Raw genomic sequence first — 19738 nt, 5'->3', positions numbered from 1 at the left:
TATATTTTTCAGATTTTTACATTGTGAGGTGTAGTGTGCTACTTTTTAGAATTTTTCACATGGCCAATGCATTTAATGAGTGAGTAAGAAACATATGGCCAAATCTTGCCCTAGATTACATCTGTGCAACCCCAATGAAGCTAATGGGGTTAAACAGGTGTAACTGAAAGCCCGCAGTGTTTAATGGTGACGTTCAAGCATACAAATGGGTTTGTGTCCCTTTTAGCTTTTTTTATTGTATAAAAGAAGGTTTCTCTCATTAGTGCCTCTCTCAGGACTAAAATATCTTTTCTGCTTGTATTTTTACCATGGAAGTACCAGGAATAGCAATTTTAGCCCAGATCCTCAATGATATTAAGGTAGCTAACTCTCATTGATTTCAATGGACATTAATGCCTGGTCTGTATTAGATCAGGCAGATTGACTTCACATATGCAAGTCCAGCTACACAAAATGCTGTAGCTGGAGTCAGTTTACCTCTAGCTGAGTCATGGTGGCGTCCACCCAGCACGAGGCTGACAGGAGCAAATACTCCTGTGGGCTTCCCTTACTGTTTGCAGGAGTACTGGATGCCAGCAGGGGCTGCCCTCAGCATTTGATTTAGGGGTCTACACTAGGTCTGCTAAATCCAATGCTAGAAGATTGACCTCTGGAGTGCCGATTGTCTGTTAAGTACAGAAGTGCCTTAAGAGTGTAAATATATTATGGATCTGGAACTCTCTCTCTTTATGCATGCTGGAATGACTGACTCAGAACCTTGAAAGGCCTCTCATTCAGTTTGAATCACTAAAAAAGGAGCGTTCCCTCCCAAGTGTGTGTTATAAAAAATAATCCAAAATAAGTTTTAAACATTTTGTATAAAATATCCCTTTCCCTCTGTTTAATTAGATTTCACTCCCTTTGTTTCTGTATTGTTTTAATCTTACTAGTTCTCCAGTGCTCACATCAGACTTACAAGGCAGAGAACACCTGAATGTCTAATATCAGGAAAAGAGGGGTGGGAGCAGTGGGAGGGGAAAGGAAAGTAAACTTCAGTAAATAAATTTCCAGCATTCTTCACCCATTATATAGAAGCAAAAGGCAAACACCCCAATTTGCTTTCGTGTAGGTCACCTTTAAGCTTTTAGGGCTAAATGCTGTTCTTAAGCTACAGTGGTTCCAACCACATTACAGAGATGAAAACAAAAGTTATTTTGGCTTTACACTGGTATAACTGACAGCGGAACTAAACTGGAATTAGGGCCATGTGATGCTGCACTCGCTGGCTTGAAGTGGTTTCCCTCAGATGCAAGATTTACAGTTTGGATCAAGTGGCTTTCAGCACCCCCCACCATAAATATTGTTCCAGTCCTACTGCCAGAGAGACTGCTGATAGTAAGCAAGGCAGGGCCCCAAACAGTACATTTCTGTGGCACTAAAAAAGTGGCTGGTAATTTTAATAGCCAACACCGCATTTCTGCTGCCCGATCCTACCCCCTCCCGCTCCAACTCGCACCGGAGTCTCATGGAAGAAGGCGGCCGGGTCCCAGCTGTCCCCTGGTTCCAGCAGCTCAGCGGGCAGGTCTGCAGAAGTCTCAGGAAAGTTGCTCCACCAGCTACCACGGACCCTAACGAGCTCCCTCCTTGGAACGGGGCGGGAGGAGCCTTTGTCCTCGTGCCTCGCGGGGGCTGCCCGCTCCAGCAGGCGGCCCCCCATGGGAAGAAGGGGTCCCGGGGCCACCCGCCCTGCAGACAGCGCCCCGGCGCCTCCGCACAGCGTCCACCGCTTGCTCAGAGCCAATGCGCGCGCACCTGTCCCGAGCCCATCCTCTGCGCAGAGGGGGAGGGGGAAGCTCACACGCAGCCTCCCAAGCCGCCGCCGCCGCCGCCCGGCAGCTGCTGCCGCTCGCGAGCTGCTGGGGGCCGGAGCGGGCGGAAGAGCCGGAGCGGAGCCCTGCGGGCAGCGGGGAGCCCAGCGCGCGCCACGCTCTAGCCCGGCGCAGCCCCGGGGGCCGCCCTGCCTCGCTGGGCTGGGGGAGCGGGCGCTTGCAGCCCGCAGCATCCTCCGCGCCCGGCATGGAGCCCTGGAAGCAATGCGCCCACTGGCTGATCCACTGCAAGGTGCTGCCGCCCAACCACCGAGTGACCTGGCCCACGGCCCAGGTGTTCGACCTGGCGCAGACCCTCCGCGATGGGGTCCTGCTGTGCCAGCTGCTCAACAACCTGCGCGCCCACTCCATCAACCTCAAGGAGATCAACCTCCGGCCCCAGATGTCCCAGGTAAGGGCGCCGGCTCCGCCCGTCCCGCGGCGCCCGGGCACCAGCCGCCTCCTTGCGCCCCGCGGACACTGGGATGCTCCGAGCGCCCCGCGCCTCGCCGCCGCCTTTCGCTCCGCAGAGTGTTGGGGGAGAGGGAGCGGGCGAGGGCGAGGTGCGGGTGGGAGCCAAGCCCCACTGTGGGATGGGCCCCTGGCCCTGCGTGGGCACTGTACCCACGCTGTTGGGATGGCAGTAGTTATTATGAAGACAAATTGACATGCTGCCTCCTGTTTTTTTTTAAAAAGCAACAAACAACCCCCTAAAGCCAAACAGAAAGACACCCCCTCCCAACTGTTCCAGTTTTGTTTTGTTGTCAAATTGTGTCCTGATGACTAGATCAGCAATTTTAAAAGGAATTGTGGGCTGAGGAATCTAGGAAGCTGAATTACCATTCAATATACTTACAATAGTTGGGGGGGCGAGGAAGGCGGAAGAAGACTAAGTTGACATACATTTATTGCAGCCCTCTGAAGGTTTCTGGGCATGTGGTCTTGTCTCATGCTGGTGTTTATAGTGTTTCCTCAACCATTCCTCAAAAGACAGGCAAAGAAATATAACAAAAGCTGTATGTGAGATTGTTAGGCATCTGATCTTCATGGAGATCAAAGTTAAAGCTAGGATTTGGATTATATATTGTATTGTGCACCTCGGGACAGGGGGCTTCTTAAAGACCTCAGAAGCTGTAATATCCCTGCACAAAGCTGTGATACTTTAAGCATGTGATTTCGGTTTTGACTGCTTTTTGTCAGATAAAGTTGGCCCTTATGTGAATTTCCTTTGTGTTCATTTTTGAGATGCCCTAGTCCTATAAAGCACATATGAACCATGGGCCCATGGGAAGCTCCTTTGAAGTTGGAAGGGTTCTGCACAGGTGTGGAACAATTTACAAAGGCCAGTGGTCCAGTTTGTTGATCTTGCAAAAAAGCACATGCTTAATTTTAAGCATGTAAGTAGTCATATTGAGTTAAATATGCAGATTGTTAATTGGGTGGATAAGTTTCTGCAGCACCAAGGCCTTGTTTTGTATCCCCCTTCTTTTTGGAATTGTATGAATTATAGAACTAATCTATGGAGTAATAATAACCAAGTTAAGCTAGCTTCCCAAATAAGTCTGTTTTAGTACACCTTCCTTTCCCTTACAATCTTCCTTAATCTTTACATCCTTCATCTTAACCCAGATAAGTTTTGAGAAACATAGTTTTTTTAAAAAAGAGCAGTTAGAAAGTTATGGTGTTTTGAACTGCAAATACCTGCCCTTCAGATTTGAAAAAAATCCCATTAATTTTTTTGTATTCTGTCTCATAACGATTTAGAATTTCTGAAATTGGGCCTGAACATGCTAATGAATCTGCTTGGGTAGTCTCTGTGCTCCTGTGGAGACTCATACAGAATTCAGTTACATTTTGTGGGCCTTGCTGAAAACAAATTGCTTTTATCTTATAGGGGGCGATAAAGAGCATGAAAATGTATTTAATATAAACAATTTATAATTAATGGACTTTTTCTAGTTTGCTGGCTTGACCTTGACAAAAGGGTACCTAATGGGGCATAGACTGGAAGTGGGAGTTTGGTGGAAGGGGGGGATTGGAGTGAGATAGGAGTTGGGAAGAAATATGGAGTCATGAATAGGTGACAGAGGATAGAAGGTGACTGAGAGATACCTGGTGAGGTAGTTGTGATGCCATGTTTCCTATTTTTCGAATGGAAGGGGTAGTGGTGTGGATGTGAGTACATGATAGGCAGGATGATGGCATTAATAAAGGAGAGAGTAGGGATCCTCAAGGACATGGATTGTGCAAAGAATAGAGGAAGGACATTAGTGCAGACGAGTGGAGGTGGCATTTGAGAGTTACAGGAACGGGGTGGGTGTGTGTTATTGTAACTTGTTTTTATCCTTGCATGTATATTTGCAGATTTTAGGGAGGCAAGTTAAGATTGGTTAATGAAGAGAGAGAGGAATATGTCTGTTGAGAATTGTTTGGGTCTCTTCACTGTTAATTTCCAGACATTCTTATATTTTGTTTTTTGTAGAGATATAGAATTTTCAGTACAAATATTCATGTTGGGCCATACTTGAATCTCAGGGTGATTGTTAAATAATTGAGATTGGATTGTGGAGAAAACATGGAAAATTGTGGAAAGGTAATAATGTACCTTTATTAATTCTGTTAATTTGGAATAAGCAAGAGAAGACCAATTTGTTTAAGAAAAAATTGCTAGAGCAATATAAGCAATCCAGTATTATATTATGCCTGCTAATTTTTGATACGCCAGAATTTTTGCAACAACTATAGCTCTGGGTGGCTCATTGCTGGTGTTCCCACTGTCAGTCCTGCTCAGCTGACACAGTTGTCGTGGAAGCCTAATTTGTAAGTTCCACAATTTCTGCCGTGTTGTGAATTAACTAGAGTCTTATATAAACACACAGATGCTAGGCATTAGTAGGACTCCACTGAAGCATGGTTTCACTCTTCCATTCCTTTTAAACAACGATTTTGTTTAGGATTATACCTAGATGCATATCTTATCATTGCCCCAGAGTGCCAGTCTTTAATATGTCAGCATAAAATATTAACATTATATTAAAATATTATGAGAAGAAATTCTGAGTATAAGTGGTCTGCTTCTAACCCCATTTGATGTGCACTTGTAACTTCACTGAAGTGTACAGAAGCTAAGTAAATGTCTGATGAAGGGAGAATAGGCTTTAACATTTGCCACCATTTTCCAACTTTCTGAATGCCAGAAAGACCTAATAATTTATAAGGTTCTACTTTTTCTATTGAAGCTCATTTTAGATGACTAGATATGCAATATTACCATCCAATTTAGGAGCCTCCTCTTATTTAATGTGTTATTGAAAATAGATATCAGTACAATTGATGTAAACTGACTACATTCACTTGACACATTTAGTCCACAGTCACTGGTTGGTGTCAGTTATATTCTTTCTTTTTATTACAGCATTCTCATTTTGGCAAATTCATTTGCTGCAAAATACTCTGTAAAAACCAGTAATGCAGGATAAAAATATATCCAGAACAAAGTGCAACCAGTCAAAATAAAAGCTACACCAACAGTGTAATAGGTGGAAGTGTTCTAAAATACTTCAACATTTGAAAATTATATAGGACACTGTGTGTGTGTGTGTGTGTGTGTGTGTGTGTGTGTGTGTGTGTGTGTGTGTGTGTGTGTGTGTGTAGGTGGTATTCTGTATCTTTGTTAAATGATGTAGATATGGTAGAGGACATGAATTTTAAATGGAACAAATTCACATGAATTCTCTTACAGCACACATTTAGCAGCAGTATACAATAAGTAGGATGTGCTAGATTGGAACAGAGCACGGGTTCATCAGTCTGACATTCAGCTTCTGGCATTGGAGGAAAGGATTCTCCTTCCTCCGAATCCTGGTTTGCCAACCATGGTTGGATTCATAGATTCATACACTTTAAGGTCAGAAGGGACCATTATGATCATCTAGTCTGACCCCCTGCACAGTGCAGGCCACAGAATCTCAACCACCCCTCTTAGAATAATCCTCTCACCTATATCAAAGATATTGAAGCATTCAAATACTTTGAAGGACCCAACATGCAGAGAGTCCTTCAGCTGTGATCTGTGCCCAATGCTACAGAGGAAGGCGAAAAACCTCCAGGGCCTCTGCCAATCTACCCTGGAGGAAAATTCCTTCCTGACCCCAAATATGGCGATCAGCTAAACCCTGAGCATGTGGGCAAGACTCACCAGCCAGACACCCAGAAAGTTCCCTATAGCAACTCCTATCATCCCTCCATTGACCTATTTCCAACTGATAATGAATGGTCAATTAGTTACCAAGATCATGTTATTTCATCCAACCATCCCCTTATCATAGAATCATAGAACTTGAAGAGACCCCAGAAGGTCGTCAAGTCCAGCCCCCCGCTCTAGGCAGGACCAATCCCATCTAAATCAACCTGGCCAGGGCTTTGTCAAGCCGAGACTTAAATACTTCTAGGGATGGAGACTCCACTACTTCCCTAGGTAACCCATTCCAATGCTTCACTACCCTTCTAGTAAAATAGTTTTTCCTAATATCCAATTTGGACCTCTCCCACCACAACTTGAGACCGTTGCTCCTTGTTCTGCCATCTGTCACTACTGAGAACAGCCTCTCTCCATCCTCTTTGGAACCTCCCTTCAGGAAGTTGAAGGCTGCTATCAAATCCCCCCTCACTCTTCGCTTCTGCAGACTAATTTTTTTTTTTGAGGGAGTTGGGTCTGTTTAGTCTGCAAGGGGTTTAGGGGCTGCAGGGGTTTAGGGGCTGCAGCCCAGAGCATCCAGTGAAGGAGGCCCCCACAGGCCCATGGGCTAGATGTGGCTTGCTGCTTCTTTTCATCTGGCCTGTGGCAAATCTCTGCACTGCGGGCCAAACACTAGTTTCCAAGCCTCAGTGCCCCGTGGGACTGGAGCTGCGAGCACCAGTTTGCTGGTGTGCCCCTTGGGACATAAAGGAAATATCTGTGTGCTGCCGCTGCCCCCAGCACTGGCTCCACAGCTCCCTTTGGCCAGGAACTGTTGGCCAGAGTCAGCGGGGATTTGGGCACAATCAGCATGCGCAGTGGCCTTGCCCCTCTGTCTAGTGGCTGGACATGCTGGCTGCCTCAGGGAGAAGAGTTGCGTGGTGCAGAGGCAGGCAGGAATCCTGCCTTAGTCTTGATGTGCTACCAACCAGGAGCCACTCAAGCTAAGTACCTTCCATCTGGAGCCTCCATGTTGCATTCCCTCCTGAACCCCCGCACCAAAACTCCTACTCAGTGCCTGCACCTGAGCCTCTTGCCAGACTTCAACCCCGTGTCCCATCTCTGGCCCCATCCCAGAGCCCATCTCCCCAGCTGGAGCTGCACCTCCTTCTGCACCCCATCTGCTGCACACTCCAAACCCCCAAGGTCCCATAAAATCTAATAGCCCCGGGGCCCACAGAAAGGTTAATCTGGTCTTATTTCCAACTCATGGTATATTTAGCTATTTATACATCCCTGTATGCAGAATATATGTGGGTGATTCCTTGTAGGCAATCTGTTTTGTATCCAAATGCATAAGGTTTGCACATTGATATTACCTTAGCTTGTAAAACTATAATGTACAGCTCAAATGTTGGATATAGCTTCATATAATACTAGCATTTCATCATGAATAAAAATATGTAAATATATTCTACTGGGTTAATAAACTACAAAGATTTCTTTATAATAACATTCAATGTTTTCTGGGTCAGTAACTAATTGTAATCAGCTGTGTCTCAGAATTACTGCTACTTGTCTAGAACAATGCTAGTTGATTTTACCTCTGATCAATTAAAGCAGTAATAGTTGGATGCTTATTTTCAGCAGACTAAAGCAAAATATCCTCTTGCATTCTTTTTCAAATAGAGCTTTCTGGAGAAATCTATAATGTGTAAAGTATGAATGCATGTGTCTAAGAAAGCAGGCTAATTTGAGGGTCATACCTGTTTGCTGAGTATTCACTGTAAATAGGAGTTTTCAAATATGATTGGGAATGTTACTTTATTTATAATACATTTTTTAAATGCAACTTTTAGATCTGCATATATTATATCTTTGTATAATGTCAGAGGTATGGTTAATGCTTCACAGAGGGGGAAGAAGGCTGGATCTGTGCCTCAAAAACTTACATCCAAGGTCCTGATCTGGCAAGCTACTCTGTGCAGATGGACACTTGTGCATGCTTCCGGCCTTACTGACTTCAGTGGGACTCCTTGCACATCCAGGGGTTTGTCTATGTGGCTCAAAACCTATACGGGCCAAATGTTGATCCCAGTAAAGAATTGGCTAATTTATTCTAGGTGCTATGTGTCTCTGCAAAATAAAGAGAATCCTGTTCTTCCATTGATTTTCACCAGAGAAGTTAATCAGCCCGTTGCAGGAGGCACTTTCCACATTAGAGAATCATCCCCTTGAAAGTTTCAGAAATCATTATAACCTTGGATACGTTTAAAAAATGTATCTAGGTCAGCAATGCATACATAGAAAATTAAGGGACTAATCCTGAGAGGTGCTGAGCATTCTAAAAAGGTGCCACTCCCATTCTAGCATAAGCAACTGAAGGTACTTAGTACCTCTTGGGGAGATACTCTGTCATGATTAGGCTGTAGATCTGCAGTGTTTTGAGAAATAGTTACACTTGTCAGTAGCACAAAGAATTTTAGACTATGTATCTGCATCATATGTGTTTAATGGTTTTTTGGAAATGCTAGTTAGTTCTCCTAGTCCTGGGATATAGCAAGTAGTATGGTATTTCCCCCGACACAGACAGGGTAAGTGCCAATGGTAGACTTGGAATTAGAATTTGGGAGATCCTAGCTCCCGGATGCATATACTCAGTCCACTAGTGCATATTGCTTTGCAAGCTAAGATACCTGTAGTAATATTTTATTTGCATTGTTTGATCCTTTTGTGACTCTTTGTGGTTATGCATGTATCTTTGGTGGAGTCAAATTAGTATTTTCCTGTTCAGTGTGTCAGATTTCACGAGTTTGGTCCCTGCTACAAGTAGATATATGGTGATGTGAAGAGTTTGGGAAGTTCTTCCCAGAATTTTGGGAAGCAAAAACAGAGAGCGAGACACATGCCTCATAAAATGTCCTATAGTCTAGTGAAAGCATGAGTTCTATTTCCAGCTTGTCCTCTGATTGGTGTTAACATTTCTCTGACCTTCAAATCACTTATGTGAATCAAAGTTTCAGGCTTTGTGGGGTAGTTATCATTCACCAATTTCAGAAGATAAGTGAGAGCTTGAATTACAGGCAGAGCGGGACATAGCCCCAAGGCCTCTGATCTCAGAGATTCAAAGTCTCCTCCACTTTTGCCATGTAATGCTTTCAGAAGGAGCATGGCAAATTCAATATTTCTGTAACCCACACTGATATGCTGTGACTCTGCTATCCTGTAGCAGCTATGCCACACATAGAGATTTATGACTGTTACCAGGGTAAGAGAGCTAGTTCTTTGGATGAAATGATAGAGACTCTGGTTTTTACATACAGAGCCGTCCGGCCTTCAGGCCTCACAGGTGACCCAAGCAGGGATGTCAGTGCATTTGGCTTTGATGTTTGTAACCACTAGACCATAGTCCACTGTCTGTGCTAGGAATGGAAACCAAGACTCCTGTTGCCTATGCATTCCTCTGTTGTGTCACAAATGCTGGTATGGCCCTCTGGCAATGTGTGTGTAGTCTCTCACTATCTGGGCTGGGCTACATAGAAGATAATAGCAAATTGTTCTCTCCCATACACCCCCTTACTCAGGTCACTCCTATAGATATGGTGGAAGTGGTTTGTGCTGTGGATCTGAAGGTTATAGATTCATATACTGCTGACCATAGAATCAAGAATACTAGACCTGGAAGGGACCTCAAGAGATTATCAAGTCCAGTCCCCTGCCCTCACTGCAGGACCAAGCTCTGTCTAGATCGTCCCTGATCAATGTTTATCCAACCTGCTCTTAAATATTTCCAGTGATGGAGATTCCATAACGTCTCTAGGCAATTTATTCTAGTGTTTAACCATCCTGACAGGAAGTTTTTCCTAATGTCCAAGCTAAACCTCCCTTGGTGCAATTTAAGTCCATTGCTTTTTGTCCTATCATCAGAGGCCAAGGAGAATAATTTGTCTCTCTCCTCCTTGTAACAGCCTTAGATACTTGAAAACTGCTATCCTGTCCTCTCTGTCTTCTCTTTTCTAAACTAAACAAGCCCAATTATTGCAGTCTTCCCTTTTAGGTCATGTTTTCTAGACCTTTAATCATGATGACACATGTTGAAGTAAAAAATGTATACAAGTCAACATAAGGACCTTGGAGCCATTGTTTGGATGATTTTTAAATCACAGAGCATTGCATTTAGAAGCACATTTTGATATTGTGCAAATGTTTGTTTTACTATTTTTTTATTGTTTATGTTTGGTTACTGAGAATTGTCTCTTAAGAATAGTGTTTGGCCAACTCACAGCAATGTGTGAGAGATTGTGTCTTGGGAGTGGAAGGGCCACTGCAAGAGCTCTAGGAAGGTCAGAATTTCATTTAATAAACTTATCAGCTTATGAAGTCAGCTTCATTTTTTAAGGACTAACATTAATGCTTATGAGGCCTGGAATCTTAGGGCATTGCTAATGGGTATAGAGCCTTTTGCCTGTAGGTCACCAGTGTGAACTGTGCCCAATTCAGCAGGGATTAAAAGTTGTTCTCATCAATGGATATTATACTGCCTATGTGAGAGGAATCTGACAGGTCCTAGTTCCAGCTTCCATGTCATAAATTCACCACTAAGCTTTTCACTAGACTAGAAGCTAGACTATTTCACGAGGAGGGTGGTGAAGCACTGGAATGGGTTACCTAGGGAAGTGGTGGAATCTCCATCCCTAGAGGTTTTCAAGTCTTGGCTTGACAAAGCCCTGGCTGAATTGATTTAGTTGGGATTGGTCCTGCCTTGGGCAGGGGGCTGGACTTGATGACCTTGTGAGGTCTCTTCCAGCTCTAAGATTCTATGATTCTATGAGAAGCTCTTTGGGGGCAGAGACTGTCCCTGGTGTATGTTTCTACAAAGACTGACAATGGGAACCTGTCCCTGGTGAGGGTCTTGTAGCAAGGGCCAAAATCACATTACTATCTAAGTTTGCAGGAACTGGCCGCATGAGTTGTTCAGAAGACAAAACACATTTAAACTTTTTTTAAAGTCTCTTTTTTTGGCCAATATGATTTTCTGGAGTTTGTGTTTTGTAGTATGATGTTGGTAATACTGAGACTTTGGTTGGTGTTGCACAGAACAAACACGCATTACAAGCAGCATGATCCTTACTGTAAAGCCAGTGCTGGAGCTTTCCAAGCAGCCAGAAAAGGGGGAAGGAGAAGGACCGTTTTAGTTGAGATTAGATATTGTCGTATGATGCCTTAACATTGTATTGTAAAAGCTTTCATGAGATATCACGTCAACACATGGTGACCTTGACTGCTGATAGAATTGTTGCCTTGTAACTTTGTGGTAATTCCATTTCATGACGAATTGTTTCTCCAGGGTTGGATTACACTGGTGTAAATAATGGAAATGAACTATAACTGTAAGTTCTAATCATAATGTTTCAATTTGAATTGTAACAGATATTGGATAAATTGTCATCAGAAATGTGGTCCTTTAAACAAATTAGCTGTGCTGATCTGCATTAGATGATTTTTTTTTTTTTTGCAACTCCTACATCTGTGCCATGTTGTAAATTAGTTTTGAAATAGTTTTTGCAAGGAGTTCTGTTAACTTGTGAGAAATTGCTAAACAGGAAAACTGCAACTGATGTGCTGCCAGGATGGGAGTTTACTAACGGAGATGTTTATATAAATTATTTATTTTAAATAACTATGTGCTGTAATCATTCTTAAAATAATAACGTAAAGCTAGGTTTATTTTGTCTAAGCTTTATACATTTTCACCCCTTATTTTGAAAGACGTAGTTTTTTTCATATGACCACCTAAAGCAATAAAAGTAGATTATTGCTGTCATTCTGTCTCTGAGTTATCTTTAGGTGTAGAAATTAAGATTTAGTGATAAACTCCTGCATGCTTGGATGGCAATATGTCTGCCAAGCTCCATGTGCAATGAGATGTGCCTGTCCCTTAAATCGTAGGAGGGGATGAAAAGATCTGAATTTTGAAAAAATATACAATAATTTATAGTGGTCCTTGGCAATGACCCCAGGAGCCAAGATTGTGTCAGCATTTTTATTATAATTGATTTCTCAAGGATTTGGAATTTGGCATAATAGTTTTCAGCTCAGGAGAACTTTTTTTTTTTTTTTTTTTTTTTAAATCAGGAGAATCCATATTTGAGCTAATTGGGGATTTCGGAGTTTATAAAATATAAATCAGAATTACAGTATGTATGCTACATTAATTCATGAATCAGTCAGCTACAGTGTACATAACTAACATCAACTAACAGAGACAGTAATGTTTCTTTGTTTTGAGAGAATTGCTTCTCTTCCCTGCTGCCAAATTGATCAGTCTTCTCGTACTTGAATTAAGGATGTTAAGAGGTGGGTAATCCACTAATCATGTAGTTGATAAAATTTTTATTGACTACATGATTAGTCGATAAGAGAAGACTTCCTCAGTCCCAGCTCGTGCTGAGTCTGGGAGCTACCCTCACTGTGGCTCTGCAGTTTAAATGTAGTAAGAACCAGATGCACAGGTAGCCCGGCTACTACTATATTTAAACTACAGAGCTGCAGTGTGGGTAGCTCCTGGACCCGGCGTGAGCCAGGATTGCTCAGTCCCAGCTTGCACTGGGTCCAGCAGCCCCTGTCTGCAGGGGACTTCAGGGAGGCTGGCTGCGGACAAGGGGCTGCTGCTGGAGAGGGCAGCAGCGTTAGCGGGACAGGTGACACCACAGAGATGGTGTTGGGAGAGCCAGCTTTTAAACAGAGACTGCTGCCAGAGCAGCCTCTGCTTGCTGTCCGCCGGGGCTGGCCGTGGACAGGGGCTGCTGCTGGAGGAGGCAGCCAGTGTGAGGGGGACAGATGGCACTGTGGAGACAGTGCTGGGGGGAACTGGCTTTTAAGCCTGCTTCCCCTAGCACAGGCTCCTGCTTCCCCCACATCTTGCTGTCTCTGATACAGAGGCAGCAAGGGGGGGGGGGAAGCAAGTAGTTGAGTAGTCAATTTGACTGTGGGAGAGACTATTGTGGTGACAGTAGGCTGGTGAAAGGGAAAGAGGGGAAAAAAAAGAGGGAGGAGAGGTAGCCGAAGTGGGAGGCAAGCAGATGGAAGAACTAGAGAGCTAACAGGCAGGAATAAAAGGGGCATCAGAGAGCAAAAGGAGACTGGAAAGAAAATAGGAAAATCATTTAAGATTCAGGCTAAGAAAAATCCAGAGAGCCAGATTGTGCATGTCCTGTGTTACTCTTCAATGATGCAGTGATGGTGGCACGTCCTTGAATGTCCATTATAACATGCTGACTGTATTCTAGGAAGTTAATTACCAGGGCAGTAGTATTTGACACCAGGACAATCTACAGCTTTATTGTCTACAGATTTAAACATCAGGAGGATAAAAGGATTTTTGTTTTCTGGCTCTAACCCTTTCTTTTACCGAAGGTCAAATGAGAAAACTGACAAAGGAAATTATAGGAGTAAAAAAGCAAATGGGGAGGTAAAGGCAGTGAGGTGACTGATAGATGAGAAGGAAATATGGATATTGGGAAGGAAAAGGAGAAAAAGAGGATTGTTTATGGAATACTGCCAGGCAATGTTCCCTCCAATCTTTTCCATCCATGTACGGATTTTTTTCATCCATGTGCAGAATAAATTTTTATATGCACCAAGGCATGTGCTAATGTGCACCACCAATAGAAACCCAGAATTTAGCTGTGGGCACTCTGCTAATCAGCTGGGCAACATCTGAATTTTTTCTAAGTGGCCACACAAGTGCACAGCTTACAGGGAACAGCGAACAGCTTACAGGTGATGTCAGCACCAGCTTGGGAGCCAATGTGAGAGTGAGTGGCAATGTTGGGAATTTATTAGGGAACCTGGTAATTATAAGTTGAATTCCTGGTAGCTGATAAGAGTGTCACACCTGAGAGTAAGCATGGCGGGGGAGGAGTTAGCTAGGGAGTGATAGATAATACACTGGTTTGAGAGAGAGGAAGAAGATAAGTATAGAATTTTAGAGCAAGAGGATAAAACGAAAACGGAGGAGAATACTGTGTAAGGGGCAGCAAAAGAAAAAAAGGAGTTAGAAAAGTATTGAGTTACTTGCCAGGATCATTTTTGTGCTGAAGTTATGTGTAGAGCCCTGCAGGGATCCAAAAATGTGGACTCAGAACTGATCCCCATCCACCCGGATGAACCCACCATCTGCTAGCCATCTTTTATTTCTATCTGCATCCACACCTGCAGCAGCAAGTTATAGTGGGAGAGGTCTAGGATGGATGTTAGGAAAAACTGTTTCACTAGGAGGGTGGTGAAGCACTGGAATGGGTTACCTAGGGAGGTGGTGGAATCTCCATCCCTAGAAATTTTTAAGTCTCAGCTTGACAAAGCCCTGGCTGGGTTGATTTAGGTGGGATTGGTCCTGCCTTGGGCAGGGGGCTGGACTTGATGACCTCCTGAGGTCTCTTCCAGCTCTATGATTCCAGGTGTGGGGGCAGGATCTTACAGGGAAGAATTAGCACAAAGATGAGAAGGGGTAGCCTGGGTGTTGCTTCGCATGCTGTTTCTGGGGGCTCATGAGAGATGGCACTCGGCAGCAGCAGTGCATGTTCCATCAGAGTGAGGGGGAGGAATGGGATGCTGAGATTCGTCTCGTTCCAATCCCTGTGTCTGGGGGGCAGACCCTTCTGCCCAGAAGTTGATCGGTTGGGACTGTGTCTAGTGCTTCTAGATTGAACCATGTTGGAGAGGGTGATGGTACATGAGGGCCCTCAGCTGCTGCACAGGAAATGGCAAGGCAAGCGGGTACTGGGCAGCTCCGATTCCGTCTTGCTGCCCAGCTCCAGCCATTAGCTGCTCTCCGTCAACCTTGAGTGGGCTGTACCTTCTGGGCTGCCTGAGCCAGATGTGACAGGCTAGGTGCCACAGGTGAGTAGAGCCCTGAGCAGTTGTATCTGGATCCTCTCCACTATCCACAAAAATGGTCCACAGATATCTGCAGATTTGCAGGGCTCTAGTTACGTGGACCACTAAGGAATTCAGTGTAGCCAGGTATGATGTACTGTTGAGAAGGCCACCTAGAGTGCTTTTTGATTTGCACTGCTGTGACATGGCAGGAAAGAGGGGGAGGCAGCTTGAGATGGGGGATGTGCTACAGAAGAGAAGTTTTTCTTTTGTCCCATGTCACTTAGATGATTCTGAATATTGAGAGAGTTATTTTATTAGATCACCAGCGCCTGTCTCTTATTAAGGTTGGTTCTTCAGGTCATTGTGAGGATAAAAATAGCTACTAGTCAATTCCCTTTGAACTCCTACTCTTACCCCATGCTAAATTTTCATTATAGGTTCTGTAAGGGTATGTCTACACTACAGCGTTATTTTGAAATATCTAATTTCGAAATAACGCGTCTACACACAAACTGCATTTCAAAATAGCTTTTTACTATTTCGAAATAGTGCGTCCACACTGCTTGGATGCTGAATCGCATTTAAGGCCAGCTGGAACTGGTTCTGGCAGGGCATCAGGTCAGAAGTTACCTTGTAGCCAGGGCGGCCAGCAGGGCACCCTGGGAAGGGCTTGAGGCCCCCTATTTTGAAATAAGCGTCTACACAGCTCTTATTTCGAAATGGCAATTTCGAAATTGGCACTATTCTTCGTGGAATGAGGTTTACCAATTTCTAAATAAGCCCTCTGCTATTTCAAATTAATTTAGAAATAGCAGTTATCTTGTGTAGACGCTAGGAAAGTTATTTAGAAATAACAGCTTTTATTTCGGAATCACTTTGCTGTGCAGACATATCCTAAGAAATAGCACGATTTTTGCAATAGCACGATTTTTTTAGGGAATGTTTTTTGAATAACACAACTGTCCCCGAAATAACACGAAAATAATCAAGCGGCGGACTATTTCGTGTGGCGATATAAGTTGGTGAAAACAGTGGAAATACTCACGAGTGGATGAATCTACGTCATCGCAGCACTCCTCCTCTCACTCACGTGTTTATCTTTGTGTTTTAACAAACTGTGGCGACTTGGTTTGCTAGATCTCTTGTGTTGCTAGATAGCTAATGTTGACGTTGATGACCAAGCACCAACAAATAATTGACTTTGCCACCACCACCTGAAATGCAATCCCCCACCTTTTCCATTATTTTTAATGGGAAAATTGACCCTGCATAGCACGTTTTTGCTTAGCACAAACATTTTCAGAAACACGTCTATAGTGTTAAATGAGGAATTACTGTAGTAGTTCACAGCTCCAAATTCTCACACTTGTCCTATCAAATTGAAGGAAAAGAGGGGCAAAACAGTCAACTGCAGATAATACCAAGTATAACCGGGATGCACAGAAAATAGAGCCAATTTGCCAAAGAAAAACTAAAGTATGCAAATATAAAGTCATTTATTTTGTGTCAGAGTCTGTTAAGATATTGTGAATAAGGCTACTACAGGAACAACTGTTGTAATTAGGTTCCACAGAACAGAAACAAATTATTTATATATAGCGTTTTGCTATTTCAAAATAGCGCGTCCACACTGAGTGGACGCTGAATCGTATTTAAGGCCGTCCAGAACCAGGTCCGGTAGGGCATTAGGTCAGGAGTTACTTTGTGTGGCTGCTGCCTGAGGCTCTCTGAGGCCTGTGCTTAAAGGGACCGCCACCCCGGACAGCCGGTTCTCAGGTTTCCCTGCTTGCTTGTCTACCTCGATGAGGGACAGCAAGGCATTTTGTCTCCACGTGCTCTGGTTGCCCTCTCTCAGGACACCACAGTACTCTGCAGCATGGAGCCAGAGCTGCCCCTGGGTGCTCTGGTGCTTCTCGTGGATGCGTTACTGCGAGCCTGGCTGCACTTTCTGCAGGCTGCCATCTAGGAGATCCATCGGGGGGCTGTCAGTATCCAGGAGGCCCTGTGGGAGAGCTTCCACCCTGAAGAGCACTAAGGGCCTCCCTGATCTGCTCCAGTGGGGGCTTTTGCCTCATTCCTCCCTCACTTCCTTCCACTTACCCCTCCCTAAACCCCCTTCCTGATGTCAAATAAAATACATGTATTTTCATGAACACAAATTCTCTTTATTTAACAAAATGGTGGGGGAGGGGAAACGAAACTCTGGTGAGACTGGGGAAAGGAGGCGGGAGAGGGAGAAGAGGGGGTGGGAGAAACCTGGGAAGAGGGAGCTGGAAGGGTGAAGCAACGGGAAAAATAGGGAGGGGAAGCTCAGGATTGGGGGTCTCGCCGGACCAACTTGATTTTCATGCAAACCTGATCCTGGGTTCTCATGTGGCCTATGGTGGCCAGGTTGGCAGCTATCCTGCCATAGATGGCTGCATTCCTCCATCTAGTGCAGAGATCATGGACATTGGGGGCATCCCCCCCAAACCTGAATAAGGTTCATGATCTCCACCCTGGACCAGGAAGGCGCTCCTGGGAGCTGGCAGATTGCTCCTGGGGAGCGGTGGAGGCCTGGCTGCCAGTGGCTTGCTGACTCATGTTTTGGGCCACTGGGTTGGGGCAGTGACTGCTGGCTCTGGGCTGGCAGGCTTGGAGCTGGCACAGGCACTGTGGCCAGAGTCAACCCCTTTAAGGGCTCCGGGGAGGGGAGAGGGAGAGAGAGGAGTGTTCTTGGTTGAGGCTGCAGTAGCTACTAGGACACTCTGGGAAGACTGGAGGCCCCCTATTTTGAAATAAGTGTTTACACAGCACTTATTTCGAAATAGCTATTTCGAATTGGCGCTATTCCTCGTGGAATGAGGTTTACCAAATTCGAAATAGGCGCTCCGCTATTTCGAATTAATTTCGAAATAGCGGTTTGGCTGTGTAGATGATAGTAAAGTTATTTCGAAATAACTTGGCTGTGTAGACATACCCTCACTGAACATTACTGAGCCTGACTCAACTTGTAGTTCAGTGGGAGAATATATTTTAGAAAAACATTGAGTCAAATACCACGTTAATCTTTTTACCATTGTTCTTAATAGCAATTTTGGTAAACTTGCTTAGTCAAAAGAATAGTCACAGAATAATCAATTGTTTGTATATTCAAAAGTTGAAGTTGCTAGAACCCAATCCCGCAAAAGCTATCCCTGAGGAGTCCCTTTGAAATACCCTTCTGCTCAGGGAGGCTATGTGCTAGCATAGAATTTGGAACAATCAACAGGATATTAGTACAACTATTCTAAACTCTCACACCATAGATTTTCTGCACCTGTGAATTTCAATTGTTCTGTATTATGACTTAAACTTGGTTTTTCCCTCTCATGATTTCAACTGCAAACATCACTTGTATATGATCTAATCTGTTTCTCTCTGCATCTAAATACTAATCTTGATTTCACATCTGGATATTTCAGTGTTGTCATCAGATGGGTGTTTTTGCTATTATAGCTTCTTAATGACAGTGGAATTTACTAATGGCCATTATTTGACTATAGCTTGCTGCTACCTATTGCTTCACATTAGCACCTCACTCTTATTATACAGGCAGTCCCCGGGTTACGTACAAGATAGGGACTGTAGGTTTGTTCTTAAGTTGAATCTGTATGTAAGTCGGAACTGGCGTCCAGATTCAGCCGCTGCTGAAACTGATCAGTTTCAACAGCGGCTGAATCTGGATGCCAGTTCTGACTTACATACAGATTCAACATAACCCCAGGCATCCCCAAGTCAGCTGCTGCTGAAACTGATCAGCGGCTGATTCCAGGAAGCCCGGGGCAGGGGCTTCCTGTAGTCAGCCACTGGTCAGTTTCAGCAGCGGCTGACTTGGGGATGCCTGAGGCAGAGCAGCTAGGGTGCTGCTGGGTTGGTCCAGTAGCACCGCCGCTCCTCAGCGCTACTGGACCAACCCAGCAGCACCCAAGCTGCTCTGCCCCAGGCGTTCTGATTCAGCCGCTGCTGAAACTGACCAGCAGTGGCTGAATCAGGACGCCTGGGGCAGAGCAGCTGGGGTGCTGCTGGGTTGGTCCAGTAGCGCCCAGAGCGGCGCTACAGGACCAACCGGCAGCGCCCCAGCTGCTGTACCACAGGCGTCTGGAGCAAAGCCGCGGAGCATGGGGGCAGCGGGACAGCCCAGATGCGCCGTGGCTGTCCTGCTGCCCTCGGGCTCCGCGGCTTTGCTCTGCTTTGCTCCTCGTCTCCCTGGTCTGCAGACCAGGGGGACGGGGAGCAAAGCGTCGGAACACGTGGGCAGCAGACAGCCCAGAAGCGTCTGGGCTGTCCGCTGCCCGCGTGCTCCACGGCTTTGCTCTGCTTTGCTCCCCGTCCCCCTGGTCTGCAGACCAGAAGGACGGGGAGCAAAGCGGCGGAACACGCGGGCAGCAGACAGCGCAGACGCGCGTCTGGGCTGTCTGCTGCCCGCGTATTCCGTCGCTTTGCTCCCCGTCCTTCTGGTCTGCAGACCAGGGGGACGGGGAGCAAAGCAGAGCAAAGCGGCGGAACACACGTGCTCCGTTGCTTTGCTTCCTCTCCCTGGTCTGCTGGAGACCAGGGAGAGGGCCTCATTCGTAACTGCGGATCCGACATAAGTTGGATCCGCGTAACTCGGGGACTGCCTGTAATGTACTAACAACAGCTTCCTGATATCCTGTGCTATATAAGATGAAAAACCTGAATCTGATTCCTTGCCTTCTCTCCCATGATAATGATCACGATTTATAAAATTTATGTTAATACTTAAAATAGTATTGGGGGCCAAATTATTAGCTGATGTAAATGTGGGTTGCACTGTTGATGTTAGTGGGATTAT

At 45.0% G+C, this 19738-nt stretch overlaps 1 protein-coding gene across 3 annotated transcripts in view; it reads left to right on the top strand.

The window, feature by feature from the left end:
* Positions 1 to 1537: 1537 nt before the first annotated feature.
* The window catches only part of VAV3 (vav guanine nucleotide exchange factor 3), a 254125-nt gene continuing 235924 nt past the window's right edge, over positions 1538 to 19738 (top strand). The window contains exon 1 of one of the 3 annotated variants that reach the window (XR_012905973.1): positions 1538 to 2259. Coding sequence is in view for 2 of the 3 variants with exons in the window: in XM_075936644.1 (XP_075792759.1) it covers positions 1780 to 2259 (480 nt within the window). In the remaining variant the exon portion in view is untranslated. The remainder of the gene's footprint in view (positions 2260 to 19738) is intronic. The other 2 variants (XM_075936644.1, XM_006119791.4) reach the window with 2 other exon arrangements.

The sequence above is a fragment of the Pelodiscus sinensis genome, chromosome 9 (assembly GCF_049634645.1).
Source record: "Pelodiscus sinensis isolate JC-2024 chromosome 9, ASM4963464v1, whole genome shotgun sequence".
Taxonomy (NCBI): Eukaryota; Metazoa; Chordata; order Testudines; family Trionychidae; genus Pelodiscus; species Pelodiscus sinensis.
Note: the sequence above shows the minus strand (reverse complement) of the source record. Positions and strands in the feature narration are given on the sequence as shown.